The following is a 23,634-nucleotide window of genomic DNA, read 5'->3' as shown; positions in this document are numbered from 1 at the left end:
CTAATACAATCGCTCCATGTCTCGGACACTGAGACAGCACACATCTGTACCAGTGCATGTTTGAAAAGTCTTGCAGAAATGATGCACTATATATATCAGTAAGTAAAAACATGTACTTGGTTTATCATTTTTTAAAGCTTAATTTATATAACATTAACCTTGAGAGAGCTACATCCTTGTTAGAGCCCCGTCTGGCTTCTAAAATTCACCCTCAGCCATTTTGTCCATTATCATATCGGATGCCTCCCGTAGATCCCCTGAACGAGCTCTGGGTGAGTTTTAATTAAATTCATTAACCAGGGGACTTCTAATCAGATCAGGAACTGGTATCCACCGGTGCTTCCCTGCCAGCATTCAATTACGCTGCAGTCGGTCACACTGTAATAACAGTGCCTGCCATCTGTACATTTTCAAAGTAGTAGGTTTCAAATCTGATTGTTTGGATGCTAATTATGTTTGGTTTCAGAATAGCCACAATCCACCTGGGATTGTGTTTGATTGCTTTTTGTTCGTTAAAACTGGCAATCTAATTGTAATTTGACCAAGAGTATTGATTCAGTTTTGCATTTTGTTTGTTATTTTTGCACTGCATGTCATAGATTTGATACATGATTTATTCAATCAAGAACTTTTTCTCACAAAAGAGCAAACCTTTTTGCCCTTGTTTTTTTAAAGTGTGCAAGTCCTTGCTTCAGCCAGGGTTTGTAAAAGCAAGAACCCCCCTCCCTTCTCAGAGGAAGATGTACAGAGCAAGGTTTAATGGGTCCTCCGTGATAAGATCTCTGTATTGATTTTGAAGCAACAAGCCGCAGCTCCAAGGGTGCAGAGGATATAAAACCGTGTAACGCACAAACATACACACACCAACACTTAATTGCCTCCCCATAACAGCAGCCTCCTCTCTAGTATTCTCTATCAACGAGAGCGATACTTTAGCCTCTTCTCTAGCACTCTCTATCAACGAGAGAGCGCGATACTTTAGCCTCTTCTCTAGCACTCTCTATCAACGAGAGAGAGCGATCCTTTAGTCTCTTCTCTAGCATTCTCTAGCAACGAGAGAGCGATACTTCAGCCTCTTCTCTCTAGCATGCTATATCAACGAGAGAGCGCGATACTTTAGCCTCTTCTCTAGCACTCTCTATCAACGAGAGAGAGCGATACTTTAGTCTCTTCTCTCTAGCATGCTATATCAACGAGAGGGAGCGATACTTTAGTCCCTCACACCGCTGGATTGAGAGGAGACTCGTGCTAAAAAATGTTCACTGTCATGTAAGCATAAGATGCTCTTTATCAGAATGAATGTTATGTAAAAGAGTAACCAAATGAGCTCTTTAATAAAACATCAGATGTACAAAGAGTTATTTTATAACAATATACAGATAATAAAATGGCTAGGCTGTATAGAATCTTTTTTGTTTATTCAAATTATTATTTAATCTTACCACCATAGTTTGAGTAAAATATTTGGTAAGTTATTTTAGCCAAGGAGTTATGTACTATATATATACATAGATGAATGCAGCATTCATTAAGCCAGCAGGAAACCTTGCATATGCAGCCTTTTAGAAAGGGCAATGCCAGATTACATCCACAAGATGTCACCCTTGATTATGGTTAACAAGACCTTGTATCTCAGATGGTAGGTAGTCGACTGTGTTTATATGCCTACATCTTTAAAGTCTGTTAAATCATATTCATGTTAAAAAGTGGCAGATGCAATTGAATAATTGTTTCAGCAATTGAACACAGTTATTTATGGGCATTCTGTTATTGAGCAATGAATACATTATATGCTTTATACTGGTGATACATTGTTTGGGGTAAGAAATGACTATATCACAGTGTTTGCCATTGTTTCCTCAGTCTGAACACTCAAATGAAGGCATTTGAAATGTTATGATATTTTTCAGACCAAAAGTCTCAACTCTGTCTCGGTCAAATGTCGTCTCCAAGTAGCAGCGGCTCCAGGAAAAGTCCAGCCGTTCCCAGGATGCAGACCAGAACAAAAACCCACAGGAAGATCCTGTCAATCACCATGGCGACATACTTCCAGTCATCTTTTACCTGAAAAAGGTTCCGTCACATTTATAATACACACCACTTTGTAAACTATGACATGTCATATAGGGAAGGACTTCTCCCCCTGTCCCACGGGAACGGTCTAATAAGGATGCACTCACCTCCTGGGCTTCATTCTGAAGCCTCATATTCTCCGCTATATACTGAACACTCTCGATGGCCTCCCTCACCTCCGGGGACATCGGGGACAAGAACACCAGGCCTCCTTCCATGGAGCTCGAACTGGAGCAGGGACTACTCAGGCCCATCCCGGCAGCGCTACCTCCACTGAGGGCCCCGAGACTGCCCAGCCCTCCGCTTCCTCCCCCGCAGTCCGCAGGGAGGTTGGAGCCCCTTTGGTGCCAGCATTTTCCCTCGTAGCGCGGGGCCTTGGCTGGCTCTCTGGTCAAGCTGTTGACTCTGGAGAGCTCTGTGTTAATGAAGAGCGGCTGGCTGCGGGCCAGGCTGGACAACACGCTGGTGGCCTTCGACCGGGGCTTACGTTGCTGCTGCTGCTGCTGCGGCTGCGGATGCAGTCGCAGAGCGGAGCACGAGCGCCCAGCCGGGCATAGTGTGGGTCTTTGGGGTGCGGCAGTGGACGTTCAGCACGAAGACGGTGATGACGATAGAGAGGGTGACGAAGATCATGGTGAAGAGGAGGTACTCGCCGATCAAGGGGATCACCAGCGAGGTGGACGGGATGATCTCGGTGATGACGAGCAGGAACACGGTCAAGGAGAGCAGGACGGATATGCACAGCGTGATCTTCTCCCCGCAGTCGGAGGGCAGGTAGAAGACCAGGACGGTGAGGAAGGAGATGAGCAGGCAGGGGATGATCATGTTGACGGTGTAGAAGAGGGGCAGTCGACGGATGTACAGCGAGTAGGTGATGTCCGGGTAGATCTCCTCACAGCAGTTGTACTTGATGTCGTGTTTGTAGCCCGGGGCGTCGATGATGGTCCACTCACCGCTTTCCCAGAAGTCTTTGAGGTTAATGGTGGAGCCGATCAGCACCAAGTCGATCTTGGCCTTGTCGTAGGTCCACGAGCCGAACTTCATGGTGCAATTCTGGTAGTCAAATGGGAAGTATGTGACGTCTATTTTGCAGGAGCTCTTGAAAATAGCCGGAGGGATCCAGGTGACGTCCCCGTTGTAACGGAGCAAGGCCTTGGTTTTCTCATCCACCTGAAAGTCTCCAACTGCACTATAATATGAAAATAAAGAGGCAGGGAACAGCAGAATGGAAGTGATGAAGGGAAAATAGAGACTTGAAATTGAGAGATAATAGAGAAAATGATTCCTGTCTCAGAAACATCGATGTCAAAGTGAACTCACTTGTTGTACAACACAATGTCTGGTTTCCATATTTTGCTGGATGGCACTCTAATGAACTCTACTCCACCAAAGCTTTTTGGATCCCATCTTAGCTTGTAGTCATTCCAGATCTGAAAGAAAGGAACTCAGACTTGGTTAAATTATAACCCATTAATTATATGCATCAAACAATAGGTTACAATATTACGAACATTTTCTTGAGGATCAATTAAGACGATTTAGAGAATTTATGAATAGACATACAGTATGCATCAAATGAAAATGCACATTTGCGCACAATGAGTTTATAAAACACACAAACAATCACTCTGGATGACGAGCTCTGGGGCCAATGTATTCCTAACCATCCTTTCAAAGCTTATCTATCAACTCTCACCAAAGTTCATGCCACACAGAGAGCTGTAAAGCTTCTATTTAATTAGAAAACACCAAGTGTCTGGTGTGTCTTTTAGTGCAGTCTCCGACAGGCTCAGTCCCCCTGGAGATACAATCATCTGTCTTGTTTAATAGACCCGCCGTACCCTTACCACAAAGATGCCACAAATCAGTTCTCCTTTGTCTAACTTAATTAGCATTTCAGAATGTGAGTTGGTTTAACACTGATACAGTTAATGAATTTGCAACAGGCTGAATTGCCGTAGAATATAATTAGCTGTTGAATACTTAGCTTTACTGTAGAGCTTTGCAAGTATACGATAGTCTCTTTGGAAATGCCTGTAAGGTGGAATTATACGGCCGCACTGAATTCAATTACAACTTATAGCATAGGTTTGTATAGGCTTTACAAGCTGTTTTGGAGGCAACATAAATTTGTGTAAATGGATACAATAATAAACAAGACACTTATTAAGTAAATATAATTAAGCAGGTTAGTGGTTGTAATGTTGAATTTAAATGGGCAGAGCAATCCATCAGCAACCACAAGTCGCAATATTCAAAACCATCTAAATCACATTAACTTGAAACAGGCAATTGCAAGTGACATCAATCTATACAAACCCAATGAAGCCGATGAATAATTGAAGCTATCTGATTGACACCCAACAGTCATGTATGGCAGGGACAGGGATTGTGTCCATGGCTCATGACCTTGCTCAAGGGCTCAATGTGCTCGGGTGATGGATGGGTAATAAACTCACGTGTCTCAGCCAAAGATTGGTCTTCATGATTTGGTTCAGTTCGTCCTGTAAACAGAGAAGGTATTTCCTCAGGGAAAGAATCACTTGGCAAACACAAGGAAGGCCAAATGTGACTTTAAACAAACTTTACAGCTATCGAATGTGATCCTGTTATCTGTCTATCGTTCCTCATTTCAAGAGTTGGATATGGTCACAGGAGAACCAGAGGTTTGGTGGGGGGGAGTGGGCGTCTCTTTCACAATGCCACGTCGATCAGTAGAAGCTATCAGCAGGTTAGCTTAGAGGTAAGGTAAGTGGTAAGGTAAGAGCTAAATTAAAAGGTGCACTAAGGACGCAAGATAAGCTAAGGATCAGGTAAGAGGTAAGCTAAGCATATAGGCTGAAGGAGGGGAGGCAGTGGGGAGCGATGGCAGATATCCGGTCTGTGTTCGGACTGTGTCTGCACATACATCAACCCCATGAACCAGGCCCTTGAATTAACCATGTGGCCCCGGGCCCCTGGCTGATATGTCTGGTGTGTGTTACTTTGTGTTTGTGTGTGTGTGTGTGTGTGTGTGTGTGTGTGTGTGTGTGTGTGTGTGTGTGTGTGTGTGTGTGTGTGTGTGTTTGGGTGTGTGTGTGTGTGTGTGTGTGCATTTGTGTATCTGTGTGTGTCTGTCAATTTGGTGACTAGAATACAGGGCAACAAATATGTCAAGGTGGGCAGAACTGCACACTGCTCAGTGAACAGCCTGATTTAGCTTTGAGCCGTTCACTCAGTTGGCAGTCAAACACCGATAACCTGTTGCACCAGCGACCCTTCCCGACTGCGAGATGATGTATTGTCCAGGCAATGAGCTGTCTATGTTTTAAATTAGATCATACAGCCCTGGCTTATTGGACACAGGCTGGCCCAATGGAAGGCCGCTTCGGGGCCTAATACGTTAAGGAGGAAACACAATCATCCATCAGCCCGGCACAGCTGAATCCTCTTGCTGGGAGAATATCTAAAAGAGATTGTATCAAAGACACAGATTGTATATCTGTGTCTTCTACTCCTGGACAGACCTGCCCTTGTCTTGGAGACGCTGCCCAGAAATGCATTGAGATAAATGATACTGTGGTTCTGGGTTAGGGTTAGGGATTATCTTTGTTAGGTTGGTTGAGGACAGTATAGGAGAGAAAAGTGCACTGCCGTTGGTGCTATGAAGATGTTCATTTATTTAACATTTCTTTTTGGGTCAAATTATTGTTCCCATGACGCGATGCTCCCATAATCAATATTCTATAATCAAAAACCCAGGTGTGAGATTCCGCAGATTCACGTCATCGATAATAATAATATTAAAAATAGATCGTTTTTTTACTGTGCTTTTCTTCATAATCAAAGACGCTTATCTGCCATTTGTTCACTTGTTTTGCACTTATTTTCTGAATGAGTGTGCTTGTTTACGTGTCATTGTGGTCGTGTGCTCTCTCCAACCGGCTGACACCTCACTGTGCTGCCTCTGCAGCCTCTCTCGGCTCAGGCTGTACCATGCTGTTACATCCCATCGGTTCTCATCTGCAGTTATTTAGCGATCGGGGGGAGGCTGTTGAAATGGCAGGGAGATGAGTTTGGCCTGCACTGCTGTGCAGCTTGGTCTCTTGTCTTGCTCTTTGGCACTGAGGCTAAGCCCTGCTGTCATACTCCCAATCCACTCCCACCACTTGCTTTCATATAACACTATAAAGTACGGCACAAGAGTATATTTTGAGGGCTCATGCAGGCACTCCCGATGTCAACGATCAACTGGTACTACTATGATGTCTTTCCAGTACGATCAGAGTTTATGGGAAAGATCATTCAAAAGTGTGCCTTAACTACCAATACATCCTCATACACAGAGGACGGAATAGACACTAACCACTAACATACACATCGGACTTAATAACCTCTGCGACATTGTAGAAGCCGTTGTCTCACCACTTTGACCAGTTGAGACATGGACACCTCGAACTGCACGACCACCGGGTCGGAGACGTTCTCGACGGGGCGGATGAACTGGTTGTATTTTTCGAACACTTTCCTGAAGAGCCGGTGTTCAGCCTCCGAGCAACCTCCACCTGAGAGAGAGCAGAAGACTCTGTGTCGCTACGTTGAGGTTTTACATGGTGAAGAGAATCAGGGTTGCTGCTGGCACTGATGCTTATGTTTTAGGGGCTGCAGATGCAGTGAGATGCACTCATTGATTAACTGGGGGATCATTGATCTTGTTGTCATTAGTGTTAATATGGTAGTTGTCACATCATTGAATGGCCAGTAAAGCTAGATAAGTTATTGTAGGCGTGTACACAACCGATAAACATTTATCCACCTTTGTCTTATTTCAAGATTAACAGTTATTTAATCCAAAACAGTACTGAAAAAAATTCACCCAGAATAGCGCATGAAATTGGTTTAATGATGAACAATAACAAAACAATAACGTAAGAAAAATTGGTAGAACTTCAAAAATAGAACGTTATAAAATATCAAGCTTTATATTGAACAATGAATAAGCGGTCCTGTTGTGTCAAATATTTCCCCTTTTCTGCACAGATTATAATACAAGTTAGCCTACATTAAAATTAAGATGTTTAAAAAAAAAAAATCGTTCTTTGTAAATCTACAATTCTTACCTTAAAATAAAAAGCTTTCGAATCGCAACAAGTACTGGACTCCACTTACCAGGCGGCAACAAGAGCACCAAGATGTTGGCCAGGAGAATTGAAATCGTATGTTTCATGTTTATCAGCAACTAATCCCCGAATGATGAGCGACCGGGACCAGGAGCAGATGAATGAGAGAGACCCACTGAGACCCGGAGCAGACAGGAGCGAGCGACCGCGACCCGGAGCGGACGGAAGCGAGAGGGGATGCAAAGGGCGCGAGCGTCCACAGCACACTGTGGGCGGAGGAGAGAGAGTCAAGTGACCCGTGTGCGTCCACTGGACCACTGAGCCATTTGACTGTCGACTCTGGACCACTGGACAGCTGACGTCATTTACTTTGTTGTTTATTCTCGCAGGCGTCTGACGTGTTCCTTTGAGATGGGAATTTTCAAAAAATATTGAGGCAATGGAATTTGCGACTGTAGCCAAGAAAGAATGCTAAATCATTGACTGGGTAGTATCTCTCTGTCTCTCTTTAAAGGGGGGTCACTTTTCGTTAGTTTACTGTTTATAAAGCGTTTTACTATGCATGTTAGTGACCCAATAACCGTGTTCTGATATAATATGATCGGGTTTTATTCAATTGTAAAACCATAAGGTATATTGTTCCACTTAAGCACGAGGTAAAGTAATTTGAAACAAAAATAATGGCGAGGTGCTGTTTGTAGGCCTACAGTAAATGATTTATATGAGCTGGAAATGCATCGAAAGTGACATGTGTGCGTGTGTGTGTGCGTGTGTGATGGGGGGGGCACTCTAATTGAGTGCTATTTGTCAGGACACCCATCAGTAAAGTGTTTAATCAAACCTAAGATGGTGCAGTATAAATGTAATTGTTCATGGGAGCCATGCAGATATTTGTGTTGGATTATAAGATTCAAAATATGCAGTGCTTCAAAACACATTTTACTTGGTGTAACAAGTTCAGCTTTTTCAATATTTTATTTAAAAGAAAATCAAATCCCAGCAAAGTTTTTTTTAAATTGCTTGTCTAGTCATAAATAATGCATTCGTTCAAACAGTGGGTTCTACAGTTGTGATTAAATTAATTGGCACATCTTATTGATTTTAAAGAAAGACTACATCACCATGGGGATTTTGCAAGCACTTCCAAATCATCCTTCACATCCTTCATTCTCAGACTTCATGGGGATTTTAATACATTTAATGGATCAGTGGTGGACGTTATTGCATTACCACACATTTCACTACATCTGTGTAGCTTCAATATTTTTGGAACCTCTCTATTTTCTACTTCCACAAATGGAGACGTCTAAGTTCAAATGTTTTGCAGCTGTGCTCTAGCAGTTCTTGGACATTGATGTTCTGCTGACACTGACCACTAATGTTGCTCATGAGGTCCATTCAGATGCCCCTCTTTCATTTCATCACAGCACCAGAGAGCTGTTATGTTGGCTTATATTGCTGCACTATATTGGTGCCTTTGACTAGAATGCACAGATCGTCCACTGCTGTATCATATTTGCAAATCATTTTCCTCACTTAACGTGCTGTTCTACCCAGCTGCCTTGTTGTGATACAATGATTTGTCATGATTGCTATCATTTTGAGTTTTAGTTACGCTCTGGCTGACAATGATCTACCAGCGACCTTTGAAGTATTCGCAATACAGCAGACTCATACCAAATTGTCCCATGGCATCTTACATCAATCAACAATTCAAATTTCTTTCAAACTACCCATGTCATATATGAGTGTTAACGTCGGACACAAACACACGCACACACACACACACACACACACACACACACAAATACATACACAAATACATGTACACACACGCACACACCCATTGATCTGCTTGTTGCCGGATCAGATGCGAGGAGTCTCTGAGCTTAGCTGCAGAGTTGGAACGATGGGCTTCTGGAAAGCAGGCTGTAGGAACAGGCCAAGCGTTCCCACCACACACACTATCAGGAAGACCCACAGGAACAGACGATCCACCACCATAGCCACATACTTCCAGTCCTCAATTACCTGCGATAACACAGAAATAAGGGTGAAATGGTTTGGAAAATGACAACAATTTAAACACAGCCCTGATTCTGGTCTCAGAAAAATACTTCTTATCGTACTTATATTAGAAAGGAATTGGATGAGGCATGCGTAGTTTGCTGCCATTGGGCAGATTGCAAATAATCAATGCAAGTGATTGTATGTGAATACTAGTGATGGACAAGTCAAGGACAGGAACCGCCAATGCTTATATATCTCTATATCCAACATCTCACTATTATTAAGTTACTTAACGATGCTGTATATTTGTAAAGTAAACCAAGTCATGTCTGAGCATGGATTCATCATTTATTCTGCTGACTCCCACATTAGAAATGGATATTGACCACGCTATGCTGTCCGTGGCAATTTGTGAAGGGGTTCATTTGTCCAGCCTTGTGACCAACCTATTCCATTGATTTCGGCAAGACAACAATTCATTACATAGTGTCTAACTTTAAGTGTGAAACCTCCTGCGACCCAGAGGCATAAAGTATGCCACATATTACAAGCCTCCTCAGAAGACCAAATGGACAGGGGTCAAAGCACTACCGGAGAACAGCGTTGGGGTCAGTGATGATATGGTGGAACTGCTTTGAGCGAACAACACCCAGGATTTGATTCACAATGAGGTTGAACATCCATACCCCGTCTTTTATCAACAATACCTCCTACTGGACAGTGAAATAGGAATGTGTGGGCCTTCTCAATGTTGACTATGGTTACATTCCCTATGCCTTAAACCCCAACCCTATTATTAACACCAATTCCAAAACCCTTGTCAAATATTTAACCTTTCAACCGTACATAAAACCTTTCAACAATAGTGACTTATTGAGTGTGATACATACACCCTGATCATCGTGATCTTCCATTATGTGATCGGCAACGAGGCGGACCCCATCCACCGCCTCCTGGAGCTCTGCGGACCAGTCCCGGCCGGTTCTGGGCCTGAGGTCCTGGCTGCACGAGGAGCCAACGGGGAAAGACCCTCCATCCACTCTACGGTTCATGTGCCTGTGTGTCAGTGGGGGAATGGCATCCCGGTTGTAAAAGTGTCCCGGGATGGAGAAGACAGAGTCAGAGGCGAGGAGAGTGGCAGAGGAAGAGGACACGGTGATGCCTGTTTTAGGAGGAGGCCGTCCCTTGCCCAGCACGGACCTGGTAGGCCTCGTGTTTGGCTGCTTATTGGGTCTCGGCTGCGCCAGGTGATCTCGAGGTCGTCTCATGAATAGAAAGGCGGGCATCCTGATCAGGAACACCACCTTGACCCAGTAGGGCATGGTGTGTGTGCTGGGCGAGCGGTGGTGCACGTTGAGCACACACACACTGGTGATGATGGAGAAGGTCACCAGCACCATGGTGAACATCAGGTACTTGCCGATCAGCGGCACGTCCAGGGATGTCGGCGGAACGATCTTGGAAATGAGGAGAAGGAACACAGTGAGCGCTAGGAGGACGGAGATACATAAGGTGATCTTCTCCCCGCAGTCTGAGGGCAAGTAGAAGACCAGGATGGCCAAGGAGGTGATCAGCACGCAGGGGATGATGAGGTTGATGGTGTAGAAGAGGGGCTTCCTCTTGATGATGAAGTCATAGGTTAGGTCCACGTAGGTGGGGTCCAGAGGGTTGGTGGTCCGCCTGCCTGGAAGGGCCAGGATGTCCCACTCTCCACTGGGTGTGAAGTCGTCGATGCTGGCCACCTCAGACTTCAGGACCAGGTCCAGCTCGGTGTGGTCATAGGTCCAGGAGCGGAACTTGAGGGTGCAGTTCTGCTGGTCGAAGGGGAAGTGCTTCACTTCGATCTTACAGGCGCTCTTGTAGATGGCGGGCGGGAGCCAGAAGATACTGCCGTTGAATTGCACGATGGCGTTGGTGAACACCGTCACCTCATAGGTGCCGTCCGCACTGAGAACAACAGTGGAAGGAAATGACATAAAAGAGTGGGTGCGACTAAATCTTATAAAATGCCATATAGAAAATCTTTCACAGCCATTTCAAGAAATCCACGAAACTATTGAATAAAGTCTGTGCCTGGACCTAAAAAAACATAAATGATTCTGAAGAGGCATGCACTGTAGAAGGTAAGAGACAAGACAAGGTGGGTAGATTGTGGTCAAACAAATGCTGTATTGTTTGGGCTTACTATAAATCGATGCTACCAACACAAACTCATGGACTATTCCTACATTATTAAGTAAAACAGCAACAAACCCTGTTAGATATGTTAAAAGTATATAGTAAATAAGGAGATTGTAGCAGAATGAGTTTGTAGTGGGTCTTACTTATTGTACAGAACAATGTCGGGCAGCCAGATTTGTTTGGAGGGAATGCACAGCTTCTCGATGCCTTCATATTTCGAGGGGTCCCAGACCAATCTGTAGTCCACCCAGTACTGCAGAGAAACAAAGACAACTGACACAGTCAAATCCTGTCACAAAGTCTACCGGGGACCAGCTCAAACTGGCCATTACAAGCTTCATCATCACTGGAAAGAAGCACAATTACAGAGCCTGTTTGTTCCACTTTGAGGTAGAACGGAAGGGATATGGTTTAATCCAAGTTCAAGGGAAGGACGTTAGAAGAGACGGCAATGGTCAGGGTGGAAGCGGTTGGTGATTGATGCTGATGGACCTTGAGCCTTTATTAAGCTTACCTGAGTGAGCCAGACATTGGTTGTCATAATCTGCTCCCTTTCGTTCTGGAAATGGAAAGGGAAGGAGAGGTCAAAGTGGTGACCTCAATTCATATAAATTTCATGCATTTCTTCACAAACAAAACACCAAGAATAATTTGATTCTTGGCTCAAATAAAGAAGCCTTATTCAAGAAATGAATTATATTATTTATCACAAATAAAACACCTTCAAGTCCACAAGGATGCAAAGTGTTGTACTTTCATCCATCAAGAATAAAAACTGAAATACTGCATACACAAATTAGTTTGTAATCTAACAACTAACGACTATCTTTACATTAATCAGATGCCTTCATCCAAAGTGATTTAGAGTGATTTTAGCTAGGCCTACATAAGCCTAAGAAGCAGATAGGCTGCCTAACACAGACAAAATCACATCCCAGCCATCCCATCACTCAGGGCCCTTCAGCTGTCCAATAGAATGAAATAATAAGTGCATTGATAACCTCTGTGTCCATGACATTCTTATCGCATTGTCCTGATGAACACTTCCAATAAAGTAAACCAAATGTCAATTGCTGCAAAGAATTTTTGTAGCTCATAAACGGAGGCATTGAATGAGTCAGGCTGTTTTGGTCTGCAGCGTAAAACCTTGGCTGCATATCACCAACATTCTAATGGCCCTGCTCTATGGCTGTATATTTTTGATTAATTAAAAACAAGTAAATGTATATAGGGCAAATAGTAAATACAACCATTTGACACAAATGTCCCTCCTCTCATTAAGCATAAGACTAATATAATCGAGACAGTTTGACAATATGTTTTGTAAGGTAGTTGGTGTGGTGCATGAATATTAACAATGTTCAATCTATTTTGTAACCCTGTGTGTTATAAATGTTGATTTATTTCAAGACTCAGTTAAACATAAAACAAGATTCAGTGTATTGTTGTCAATTGAGATTGTAGACGTGTGGATGGTTGGTGACTCACCACGCTGATGAGTTGTGCCAGAGACACTTGCAGTGTGATGGTCACCCTCTCCGACCTGTTTATCGCTGGGCGGATCAGCTTGTTGTAATGCTGTTTCACAAGCAGCCGGTTCATGAGGCGCTCTTCAGATTCCGCACATCTGTTACCTGTGCCGTGGAACAGATATCTTTACCTACTAAGGAGTGACGCATCTGCATTCAACCAAAGGTTAACTCAGGTTTTCTTTATAAAGGCATAACAATGAGCTTTAAGTGGAGATGGAAGGCAAGGGATATCTTGCTCATTGTGTTGCTATAATGAACTGCCTCCTTTTCAACAGTTGACTCTTATTGTTAGAATTGTTCAATTAGTTTCTTGGGTCTTTGAAAAATTCACCCTTGAAGTGACGTCATTGAAGAGTATTTATTTTGGAGATAAATAGTCAATGACTTGTGCTGCTGGTATAGCAAATGTTTTCATTGAAGCACCACTGCCTGGTTCCTATGCTAAGATGTTTTGTGCTGACAAAGTGCTTTGTATTGGTTTTCAGTTATTGCCTTCAATTGTGTTTGTCCTGCTTGTATTTAAAAGCTCCTTTTAAATAGGAACTTGTATTTAAATAGGAACTTGTATTTAAATAGGAACTTGTATTTAAAAGTTCCTTTTAAATACAAGCTTTTGCTAACAAAGAGCATGTGCAAGCCTTGCAAAAGCAGTGACTACACCTCACCTGCTTGATGAATGGAATCCATATCAGTGGTGAAGAGCTGCCTGATTTAAACAGATGGTTAGCCCTATCCCACTAAGGCAGGATGGATAGAATACCGTTACACTCTTGTCCTCTGTTTATAATTAATGTCCGGACACTACCACGAGTAGCTGAGTTGCACCAAACTACCCACGGGAAACCGCCCAATGAGATGCGGGACTAATATTGACCATCCCATTGGCTGAGGGACGAAAACAAAACTGTAGTCAGGGACTCGAGAGATTGATTGCATCAGGTTGCAACTTTGCTATCAATTTCCCCCTACAGACGTTGATGTAAGGCATATGAACCCTATGAAGTTTTGGACGGGTTTCTTCATTTGAATTTTACTACACTACTCTAAAACGGCATTTCATTCCTCGCCGATACACACTCCGTAAGGTGCTACGAGTTATGGGAGTTTAACAGGCAGGTCCGCCACCCATTCGTCAACACCATCGCCACCATGACAGAAGCCTCATCAGCTCCTTGGCTGAGGGCCCAATCAGCACGGTCGCAGCAGCAGAGTTCAGTCCGGATGGTTGTCATAGCTCCATGAGGCCGTAATCAAACAGGGCCACCGAGCCCGCCCGGGATGCCGGCAGACCCCCAAGAGACGTTGGCTCCGTAACACTGACCACTGATCGGGTAGTTGGTGTGATTGTGTCCGTTTGTGTGTAAATGTGTCTGTGTTTCTGCACATACTTGGTCATTTGTTTGTTTAAGTGTGCGTTTGCATGTGCATTTGTCATGGGTCTGTCCGTCTGTATATGCATGGTGTATACGCATACGCTGCATACATCCACATCAGTGTGTATTTTATAAAGGTTGACATTATGGGGGATGACGAGTTCAGGACTATTAATGCAGTGGCACAATAACTTGGTAAAGGTCACTGCAGTACCTTTAAAGTAAGTTCCAAATACACTGGTGACCTTATCAAAGTGCTATCATACAAATGGTTACGCCTTTAAAGTGTGTTTCCAATATACTGGTGACTATGAAAGTGTTATCAGACAAATAGAAAGGCCTTTAAAGTGTTTTAAATACATTAGTAACATAAATAAAGTGTACTGTAAGGTTTTCTTTTATGCCAACCAAGTATAATTTTATAAATGCACTTGGGTATATGAATATTATACTAAATTAGGCCCACTACACTTGAAGTACATTTAAGTAAGCCAAATGTACTTCTTTAGGACTTTATACTTCGAACACTTAACTAATAACAATTTCACATAATTTTCTTAATAAACTAAATGTACACTTTAAAAGCACATTTCAAGCATACATGGCTGTGGGCTTCACAGCCCTCCATGCAGGGCTGTGAAGGAGTTATTATATCACAGTGCAGACCTAATGTTCCTATAAATTTTGGGAATTACGTAACATGTGTTCCACTAAAATACCTATCATAAATTAATGTATTTGTTTCATTCATTCATTCTCCCTCTGCCGTTTGTGAGACTCACACGGCACACCTGAGACCTATCAACTTTAATTGGAGGGGTTTCTCAGTTTGAAGAAACATCAAGAACCATATCACAAGTCCAAACCGTATATCACCATATCACCATATCACAAGTCCAAACCGTATAAAGAGAAGCTAACTATTTAACTTTCCTTTGCTATTTGAGGCAGTCTTCCATGTGATAACATGAATGCAGTGGTTGTGTTAAATGGATTAGTAAAGCTTTAGAGATTTACTTATAAACCAGCTCTTATAAAGTTCCCCTGTGATGTGTAGGCCTAATGTTTAATGACCATCTGCAATCCCCAAAAATGTCCATAAGTATAACCAAATAGACCAAGATGTTTTGTTAATTTCAATTTAGATTAAAAAAATAAATGTTTAATTTATTGTAAGTCATAATGATATCATATGTATATTTTCAAACTTTGAAAAAATAAGAGTATTTTCCTTAATGTTTACTTCATGACAGCAGATAAAGAATATTTTAACGATAAAAAAGAAAAGTAAAGACTATGCTATTGATTAGGTAAATTAGGCCATATAACTTGCCGGCAAAATAATAGAACCACTTAAAAAAATGATAGAGAAGTCATGCAATGATATACAAATAAGATAAAATAATATTTACCGTAAATCAAACTGAGGAAACAGCAAGCGATGACGGGGAGAGCTCCGATCATCTTCTCAGCATCATCTGGTCCAGGTGGAAGTTCTCATTCACCAGGGCAACGACCCACGCGCCTTATCGAGATCAGCAAGTTCTGCTCAAGCGCCATGCAGGCTCCTCGGAGGTTGGGGAACCTCACTCACTGCGTGGCTGCAAAGTAGGCAATTAGTGCCTGTGAACATGATTATGATAGAGTGGGAGTCCTGTCTGCGTCTCCAGCCCCTCTGACGGGGAGAGGAGATATGCGTCGCCCCGTGAGTGCGATCCTCCTCCCAGGATTCGGAGTCCTCCGCTTCGCTTCGCATATATTTTGATTGTGTGGGTTTCTGTGCATAACGATGTTTATTTTATGGCTGTATTGTTAGAGGCTTATTTTTTACAGAATTTATGTTCACATTGAAGGTCTACCTCTTGTTTCCTCCATTTCTCCCAAACTCACAAGCAACGAAAAATAGCCGTGTAATATTCTTTAAAATAAAGTTCAATCCTCTGGGTATATTCACATATCTCAAACCATGCAATACTGCAAATGTGAGGCCAAATTAGTCATGTAAAACAAACAGTTGGCTTTTAATTAATTCTCAATTCATTATGTGAGGAGACTTGGTGGTGTGAGCACAATTTGCCACTCTGCCCCATACTCAATCAACACACATTAACCCTTAATGACCCAACCATTTGAAATTACCTCGCTGTTATTGAAAGAAAGTTGCACATTTAATCTTACTTCAGATTAGTTCCCTACTAACTTAGAGTTGGTAGTTTTATAAACCCTACAACTTCTCCACATAGAGGGGATGAGGCTGTGTGATAAACTATCTTGGTGCCCTGTCTAGGGGAATATATAGTGGGGTGAAGCCCAGACGGGCCGCTGCAATGCAATCTTAGCCCCGAGATTTACAGTCCCTGTCCTGCTCAGAAGCGCATTATTATGGGCATCCGGCATCAAATGCTTCCCCAATGCATGCCCTGAGATCCTCCATTTTCATGAGATGTGCCACTCTAATATATTACAGAACGATCAATAGGAATTAGTTATCATTTGCCCTTCGAATTTCATGCTTTTTCGATTTCATTCTGTTGGATTTGTAAACTGTTTTTAGTGGAAATGTGCAGTGTATCAACAGTACTGATAGAAGTAGTATTGCCAGGGTTGAGTTATAATGCATGGGTTAAACCATTCCCCAGATTAATAAAGTCCCCATGAATCTAAATCTGAAAAAGTTCTGTTGAGTTATGGATGATGAAGTGTAGTTTTAAGGCTATCTCTTCATATGGAATGGACATTTAACAGATTGATTTTTACATCAAGAATAAATCAGTCCTTATCGATTTGAGTATTTATCGGCATTCCAAGATGTTGGATCTATAGATCATAACTATGTGTCACTGAGCCAGGTGGACAGATGGAGCTGAGACACCTTGTAGGTGCGGGGCATCATAGGGGTGATGTCTGATTAGGTGTTGGTAGAGAGAGGAGAGTCGGGTGTGGAGCACGCGAGAGTATCTGGAAGTTCAGGGTTTTCCCAGACTTGGCTGACATCCTGAAGAGACCACTTTAATCAAACGTTCCCTGGAAGACGGCCAGCTCGGCCCCACAGGGTCAGGGATAAGATGGGGAAAACAACAGCGGTTCATGAGGTGATTCCAGCTCGTGGTACGTTGTCTCTGTGTTGACCGTAATGCGTGGCAGTAGTTGTTATTGATCACAACGTTTCAAAGAATTTATCCATTTCGAGGTACTCTACTCCAATGAACCAACCCTTCTTGTCTCGACCAATTAAATTGTCTCAGTTACGATGAAAACTGAAAAAATAAGGAAAACAGCTTAATAACAGGAAATCAACAATCCAACTCCCCCGGGTCAGGACTCTTGCCGAAAATCGACTCAAATTAAACAATCGACCAATCAGCCCGAGAGTCCCTCTGCAGAGCGCAGCGGTTGCCGTGGTAACATCAGCATCCATAGCACCAGCACCAGCATTTAGATGGAGGCAGACCATATAAGAATGATAAGAGAGTGTCTGTAGTGGGGGTTGGAGGGGTGGGGGATGGGGGGATGGGGGGGGGGGGGGGGGGGGGGGGGGGTTGGGGCAGGTTGGGAGACCGGTGGTTGTAAACGTTTTGGTGGGTCGTGGGCGATGCTGATGGAGGAGAGAAACGTCCAATCAAAGAAAAGTGCTGCTGTTGCAGTACCACGGTGCACCGCTGCAGTTTGAGCCAGCAGGGGGCATCAATCAGCCAGGCACTTCATTACATGGAGTGCTTGGCTCCGTAGCCCTCTGTCTCATAGGTGCGTATTGATTGGCTAGAGAGTACCACCCCCTCCAAGGGAAGAGACCTGTCCCTCGGTGGCACCTCACCACCTACTGCAATTTATACAGACCTGTGTGTGTGTGTGTATGTGTGTGTGTGTGTGGGGGGGGGGGGGGCGTCCATGACAGATGAGGAAACAATGTATTCAGCTTCTCAAGGATGGACGGTGACCAATGGGGGTGTCCGATGTTTCCCGCCATCCCGATGGAGACGAATGGTCCGTAGGAGAGGCCCTGGTAGACACCGGAAGACGGGATGGTTCACACTGTAACTGCAATCAAACATACTCTGAAGTGCCAATCTCAACAGGTCCTCCACTAATCTCTCGAGGACTGCTACCGTACATAAAGCTGCCCCTGTCTTGGAAGAATGCGTTCAAAAAGATTCAAGGGGATTGACATCGCCCTGTGTTCCATTTTCATTTAGTCGTTTGATTTAGTCAAAGGTGGGTATTTAGGAAGTGTCTGTGTTCCTTGAGCCTCAAAGGCTTTAGGGAACTCCATTAAGTGACAAAGAATCCATAAGGAGAATTAGACATCTCTAGCAAGTTGTTATAGAGAAAGAAAGGTCAGAAAGCTATAGAGACTAAATGGAGTTAAAGTGGATAGGAATGCTGCATTACTTAGTTACTTTAGTAATTCAAACTTATGGGAATTCTTGAGTTCTGTTATTAGTTCAAGAATTATCATTGGTTACTTTTTTTTTTACTCTGATACTTTTTAGTTGTGCAAATGAATGCAGTGCCTTTGTGTTCTTGATAAATACACAATGTTGATGACAAAAACAACAAATACATGACTTTTACATGACTGGATTTACAAGACTGAGAATTATCAGTTCCTTCTGGCCCAGAGGAGATGTTAATGTGCTTAGAAAAGGGGTTTCCTAGAATTTTGAGACGAAAACCCGCAGCAGAGCAAGGCCGTGGTGCTGTCCTTTATTATAGCTGTTGCTGGATCGGCCACAAGTCACAAGAGTTGGAACTGAACACTGACACACACAGGAAAATCGCCCTTTTTGATGTTCCTTGTTTGAAAGGGAAGGAGAAAAGAGAGAATATTTAATAGGAATGTGGGAGGTTTTTGGCTCTCTTGAGCATTGGAGGCCAGCTGCTTACAGCTTTTATCCTTTTCGCAGCACCCCAGCCAAGGCTTATTATCAGTCTGATAATGAGCCATGTCTCATTATCAGACTGATAGTGATCAAAGGCATATCATCAGACTGAGGGCTACCTGCTCCCCGGTGCAGGACCTGAGCTGTTGTGAGGTCAATACCTTGCTGGTGAGAGCCAGGCAATGTGTAGGCTATACACGTGTTAAGTTGCAGCATCACCAATGCCACACTCCTTATCGCCCCTGGATATTCTAAGTTTATCCCCGGTTAATGGCGTCAGGTGATTAGCTACAGTCCGCTTTAGTAGTCCGCTTTAGTAGAGTAGTTCAATACAACATCCATATTACAGCTACAACTATGACACGAGAGAGAGAGAGAGAGAGAGAGAGAGAGAGAGAGAGAGAGAGAGAGAGAGAGAGAGAGAGAGAGAGAGAGAGAGAGAGAGAGAGAGAGAGAGAGAGAGAGAGAGAGAGAGAGAGAGAGAGAGAGAGAGAGAGAGAGAATTCTGTGCTGTCACCCTTGGCAACCACTGGATCACACAGCCTGTCATCTTTATCAGCCATCAGCTTCCCAGCAGGCAGGTTCGGGTGGGTTATTGAGTGATGGCTGAGTGTTGCCTGTCTGGACACAAGAGGATGTATGGAGGGCAGAGGTAATCAGCTAATCACGGGCGGGCTGTATGTAGCTGCAGAACAGAGAAGCTGATTGGACAAAGCTCCTTCTCTTGATGAAGCTCCTGTTCAGGTAGAGGGACATTGTGTGTGTGTGTGTGTGTGTGGGCCCCAGGTAGATGCATATTGTGTGTGTTCCCAAGGTCTTTGAAGACTCACTAATATATGTGTAAGGGGGAACCAACAAAATGTTTACGATAGAGACAGCTTTTATTTTGCTGCACAAGCTATTCAATCACGGAAGCAGAGATGAGTGAATCAATTTGTGTGTGTCTGTGTGTGCGTGCGTGTGTGTGTGTGTGTGTGTGTGTGTGCGTGTGTGTGTGTGTTGTTGCACTCATTTCTGCAGACGCCCTTGGCCAGACCATGCAAACCATGTCTTAAATTCCATTTGTCCTCTGTGCTAATTTAATCTAGGCGTGGCCTCTCATGTCTGCCAGCCAAACAGGTCTTATGCTTGGGCCTTCTAAACATCTGTTTGCAGTAAAACTGAGACATCACACAGCGTATTCTCTTCTCTCCCTTCCTCATCTCCTCTAGACGTCTAGACTCTGGTTCATGTCCTTTCGGTTCCAACTGCATAAAGTTGCTGTTTTTTTTTACCTCTAACTCCTGAATCTCCTTCAAGCTGCAGGCTATGCTGAAGATGACTGCTGATGTTCAATCAGCAATTTGGGAATGCGGATGTGTCAGTTGTTTTGTGAATTCCTTCCGGTGATTCATCTTAAAAGAGGGTCTTGCGTCTGAGCTGGCTGAACTTCATTAATAAAGCCGAATTGTTAAACCTAATAATATGCACTTAACGTCTGGAGGAACAATTTGTGCATTAATTTGCAGTTTCATTATAAAGCTATTCAGTGGACTATAATGATTTTTTTTTTAACATAAAGACAACCATGGGGATGGCTTGGTGTGTACACTGCAGTAAATAAGGCCTGACACACGAGATACGGGATATGAGTCTAAGAGTATACGAGAGCCTCAGAGTGCATTTCATGGTCTTCCTGAGAACGGCACAGGGGCCTTCATCATAAAGATATAATAAAGGTTGTAAACGCTGAGAGATGATTTGCTCCTCCTTTCTGGGGACGGACTGAGGGGATCCGATGAAGACAGGGATTTAATCCACTACCTCACCAGGGCAGATGGAGGACAGAGGAAGAGCATTAATAACGGACAACGGCGCTCTTCCTCTTTATGAGTGCAGGCACATGCAGGATGTGACTGACTACCAATCTGCTGTTTGCTCATAAAACAAGATGGGAAAGACAATCACAGCTAAGAAATTTGTTTTAAGAGATTGATTGCAAATGCTTTCGTGACATGGCCAAGAAAGTATTATGTATTTTTATTTATCTTAAAATGTTGGAAGGCCTTCCATTGGACTGCCAATCCCTTGCATGCTCCCCGTAAAACATTCACTCAATATCTTATTGGCCTTTCTATTGTCCTTGCGTGCTACATACGCTAACATAAACATGCTTTAACCAGTATATAAAGAATTACAATGTTATCACAACACTTTTCATTGGTGTTTATTCCGAGATGAATAGGTGCCGATTACACACACCAATAAAGACTGAATGTTATTGATCTGATCATAAGTGAGCTATATCTGGAAAACGTAACAATTGTGTTTTCCCCTCAAGAACACTGGGGTACATACGATGTTCCACGTTATAGCTTATTGCCCTGAGATGAGATACACTTTCCGTTGTAATGTAATATACAACAAGGAAAGTCCGCCACTTGCAGCCGTTCGGCCAAATGGCTGAAGAAATGAATTACGTTGTGAAGTGGAATGAAACCCTGGCCTTTCCAGAGAAACTGAGACATCAGCCAAGCTGCTGACCGGACCACATCAGCCATAATATCCCACATCTGTGTCCAACACAAAGTAAGTTCAGAAATTAGGCGGCTGGCAATTGACCACAATAAATTCAGCAAAATTGCCCCTCAGGTTATTGAACCTGCCGTATCCGTTAGTGAAAGGAGTGGAGACAGCTCTGTTCTCACTGCTGGACCAACAGTTTGAGTGCTATTAAGATAAGCTATGAGGCGTTGGTTGTCCAGATTACCACACCAGTCACCTGCAGGATTCACCACATGGCCCACCTTCATCAAGATGGATGGTCCCGCTAGAGTTATTACTGATTAGTTGGCCACCAGGCTTCTTATTGTTTTTAGACTGTTACTCTCATCTAAAAATGGGTGACTCAATTGTGTAAATCCACACTGGGGGAATGTGGTGAACCATTTCCTTCTCTGTGGCTCTATGTGACATGAATAATTCATGTTTCTTCGACAAAGAATTCCTTCGACCTCCAATCAAAGCCAAGTTTACCTTAGGGTCTGTTATTCCAATATTAGTAGAATAAGGAACATCGATAGTGTTGACTCATGAAAAAGAGTTGGAAATAAACGGTTTTCAGGGAAATTGTTGATGTGAGGGGAATGACTTTTAAAGCTGACCGTAACTGTCAATTTGAACTACAGAAAATTTAGATTTAAATACGTCTCTCCAAGCTCAAAAGATGTAGATGCATGTACCAAACACAAGTTGACCGTTACCTGTCATATTGAACTACAGAAAATAAATGCCGTTTGTGTCTGCTACCATCTAGTGGTAGGGCGAATGCATCAGTTCTCTGATCATATAATAGTGTGTTGTTACCCAACCCAAGTACTGTTGTCTTGTTTTCTTGGATCTAATCTTTTTCTGATCAAGAAAAGTTGATTGTACGATGTGCAAATTATTAATAATATGCCATATTATTATATCTAGAGCACTTTGTGCAAGTGTGAAGAATACTTGGACAGTCCAATTAGATAACACAGTGGGCATTTTAGTAACCCAAAACATGCCTTGAAGAATGAAAGGTGAAAAGGGTATTCAAGTGGAAGAATTGAGAACCTTCTCTTCTCTTCATCATCCCTCCCACATTCCAATCAGATGTTCATATGTGCAGCCATAGCACCAAGAACCTGCTATTCTTGATGTAAAATATGTTGATCCTTAGTACCATCTTCTTGTTCTTCTGCTAGGCACAACAGACAAAGTGTTTTTCATGCGTGGTACCTCGCTGATAGAACCTGCTCCCCAAAGGTTGGAGTCCCTATCGCTTTAGAAGGCACCTGAAGAATAATGTCTCCCGCCAACACAAGAGTTGCCAGTGACATAAGGACTAACGTTTGTTTCTTTGTTCCTTCAACCATCCTGTAGAAAAAAAAAGTATATATTTTTAACGTAGCTTTTAATGCAGCACTCCAATATGGACTGAAATGCCTGATCTTGAATCCACTGGAGAGGTTGTTAAACAAGTTGTCTGCTTAATAACTAAACATAAATGATTGCCACTATATGTTTTGCCACAGCAAAGATAGCAGCCAGTCAAGCCAAGTGTAGATATATTAACAACATAAGTTGTTGCATAATACTTGAAAGTAAAAGTATTACTGTCAAAAATATTCTCTTGAAAATAACTGGGCTTGGCTTTGAAAACTAAGTTCTAAAAGCCTTCTGATCTGAATGTACATTTTAACAGACAAAAGGCCACATACGGGGCCCCATTTAATTAAATAATTTGTTAATATTTTTTTGTATTTTATGCCTCATTTGGCCATTCCTATAGAGTATACAGTCTAGCAGGTAATGAAAATATGTCCCCATATTATGTTATTGTTCCTGAAGTCGTGCTATTTTAAGATTAGAAGGAGACGTCTGAGAAATGACAGTTTTAGAAAACAAACTTTCTGCCTAGAATCTCCCCCCCCCCCCCCCCCCCCTCGCGGTGCATGCTGGGACGCTGCGGGAG

General features: G+C 43.0%; 2 protein-coding genes across 2 annotated transcripts; both read right to left on the bottom strand.

Moving 5' to 3' along the window:
- Window positions 1-1,312: 1,312 nt before the first annotated feature.
- On the bottom strand, window positions 1,313-7,501 carry chrna3 (cholinergic receptor, nicotinic, alpha 3). The gene is given in 7 exon segments (XM_030376501.1): window positions 1,313-2,064; window positions 2,181-2,603; window positions 2,605-3,262; window positions 3,394-3,503; window positions 4,533-4,577; window positions 6,478-6,617; window positions 7,222-7,501. Coding segments are annotated over 7 exon segments (1,563 nt in total). The 5' UTR covers window positions 7,280-7,501; the 3' UTR covers window positions 1,313-1,935.
- A 634-nt stretch (window positions 7,502-8,135) lies between these two features.
- On the bottom strand, window positions 8,136-14,012 carry chrnb4 (cholinergic receptor, nicotinic, beta 4 (neuronal)). Its single transcript, XM_030376502.1, has 6 exons — window positions 13,561-14,012; window positions 12,852-12,997; window positions 11,878-11,922; window positions 11,507-11,616; window positions 10,073-11,129; window positions 8,136-9,203 (listed from the first exon to the last, which is right to left on the bottom strand). Exons 1-6 carry the CDS (start codon window positions 13,580-13,582, stop codon window positions 9,039-9,041), a joined length of 1,545 nt encoding a protein of 514 aa, XP_030232362.1. The 5' UTR covers window positions 13,583-14,012; the 3' UTR covers window positions 8,136-9,038.
- Window positions 14,013-23,634: the final 9,622 nt, after the last annotated feature.

This window comes from Gadus morhua, chromosome 14 (genome assembly GCF_902167405.1).
Source record: "Gadus morhua chromosome 14, gadMor3.0, whole genome shotgun sequence".
In the NCBI taxonomy this organism is placed as follows: Eukaryota; Metazoa; Chordata; class Actinopteri; order Gadiformes; family Gadidae; genus Gadus; species Gadus morhua.
This window is presented reverse-complemented; position numbering and strand designations above follow the sequence as displayed.

Bases quoted from the DNA above. Each gene is read 5' to 3' on its own strand.
- chrnb4 (XM_030376502.1), bottom strand. From the start codon at position 13,582: ATGGATTCCATTCATCAAGCAG. The intron at 11,923-12,851 runs GTGAGTCACCAA...TTCCATTTCCAG, and splicing joins TGGCACAACTCATCAGCGTG to AACGAAAGGGAGCAGATTAT. The intron at 11,130-11,506 runs GTAAGACCCACT...TGTTGTTCTCAG, and splicing joins GACATTGTTCTGTACAATAA to TGCGGACGGCACCTATGAGG.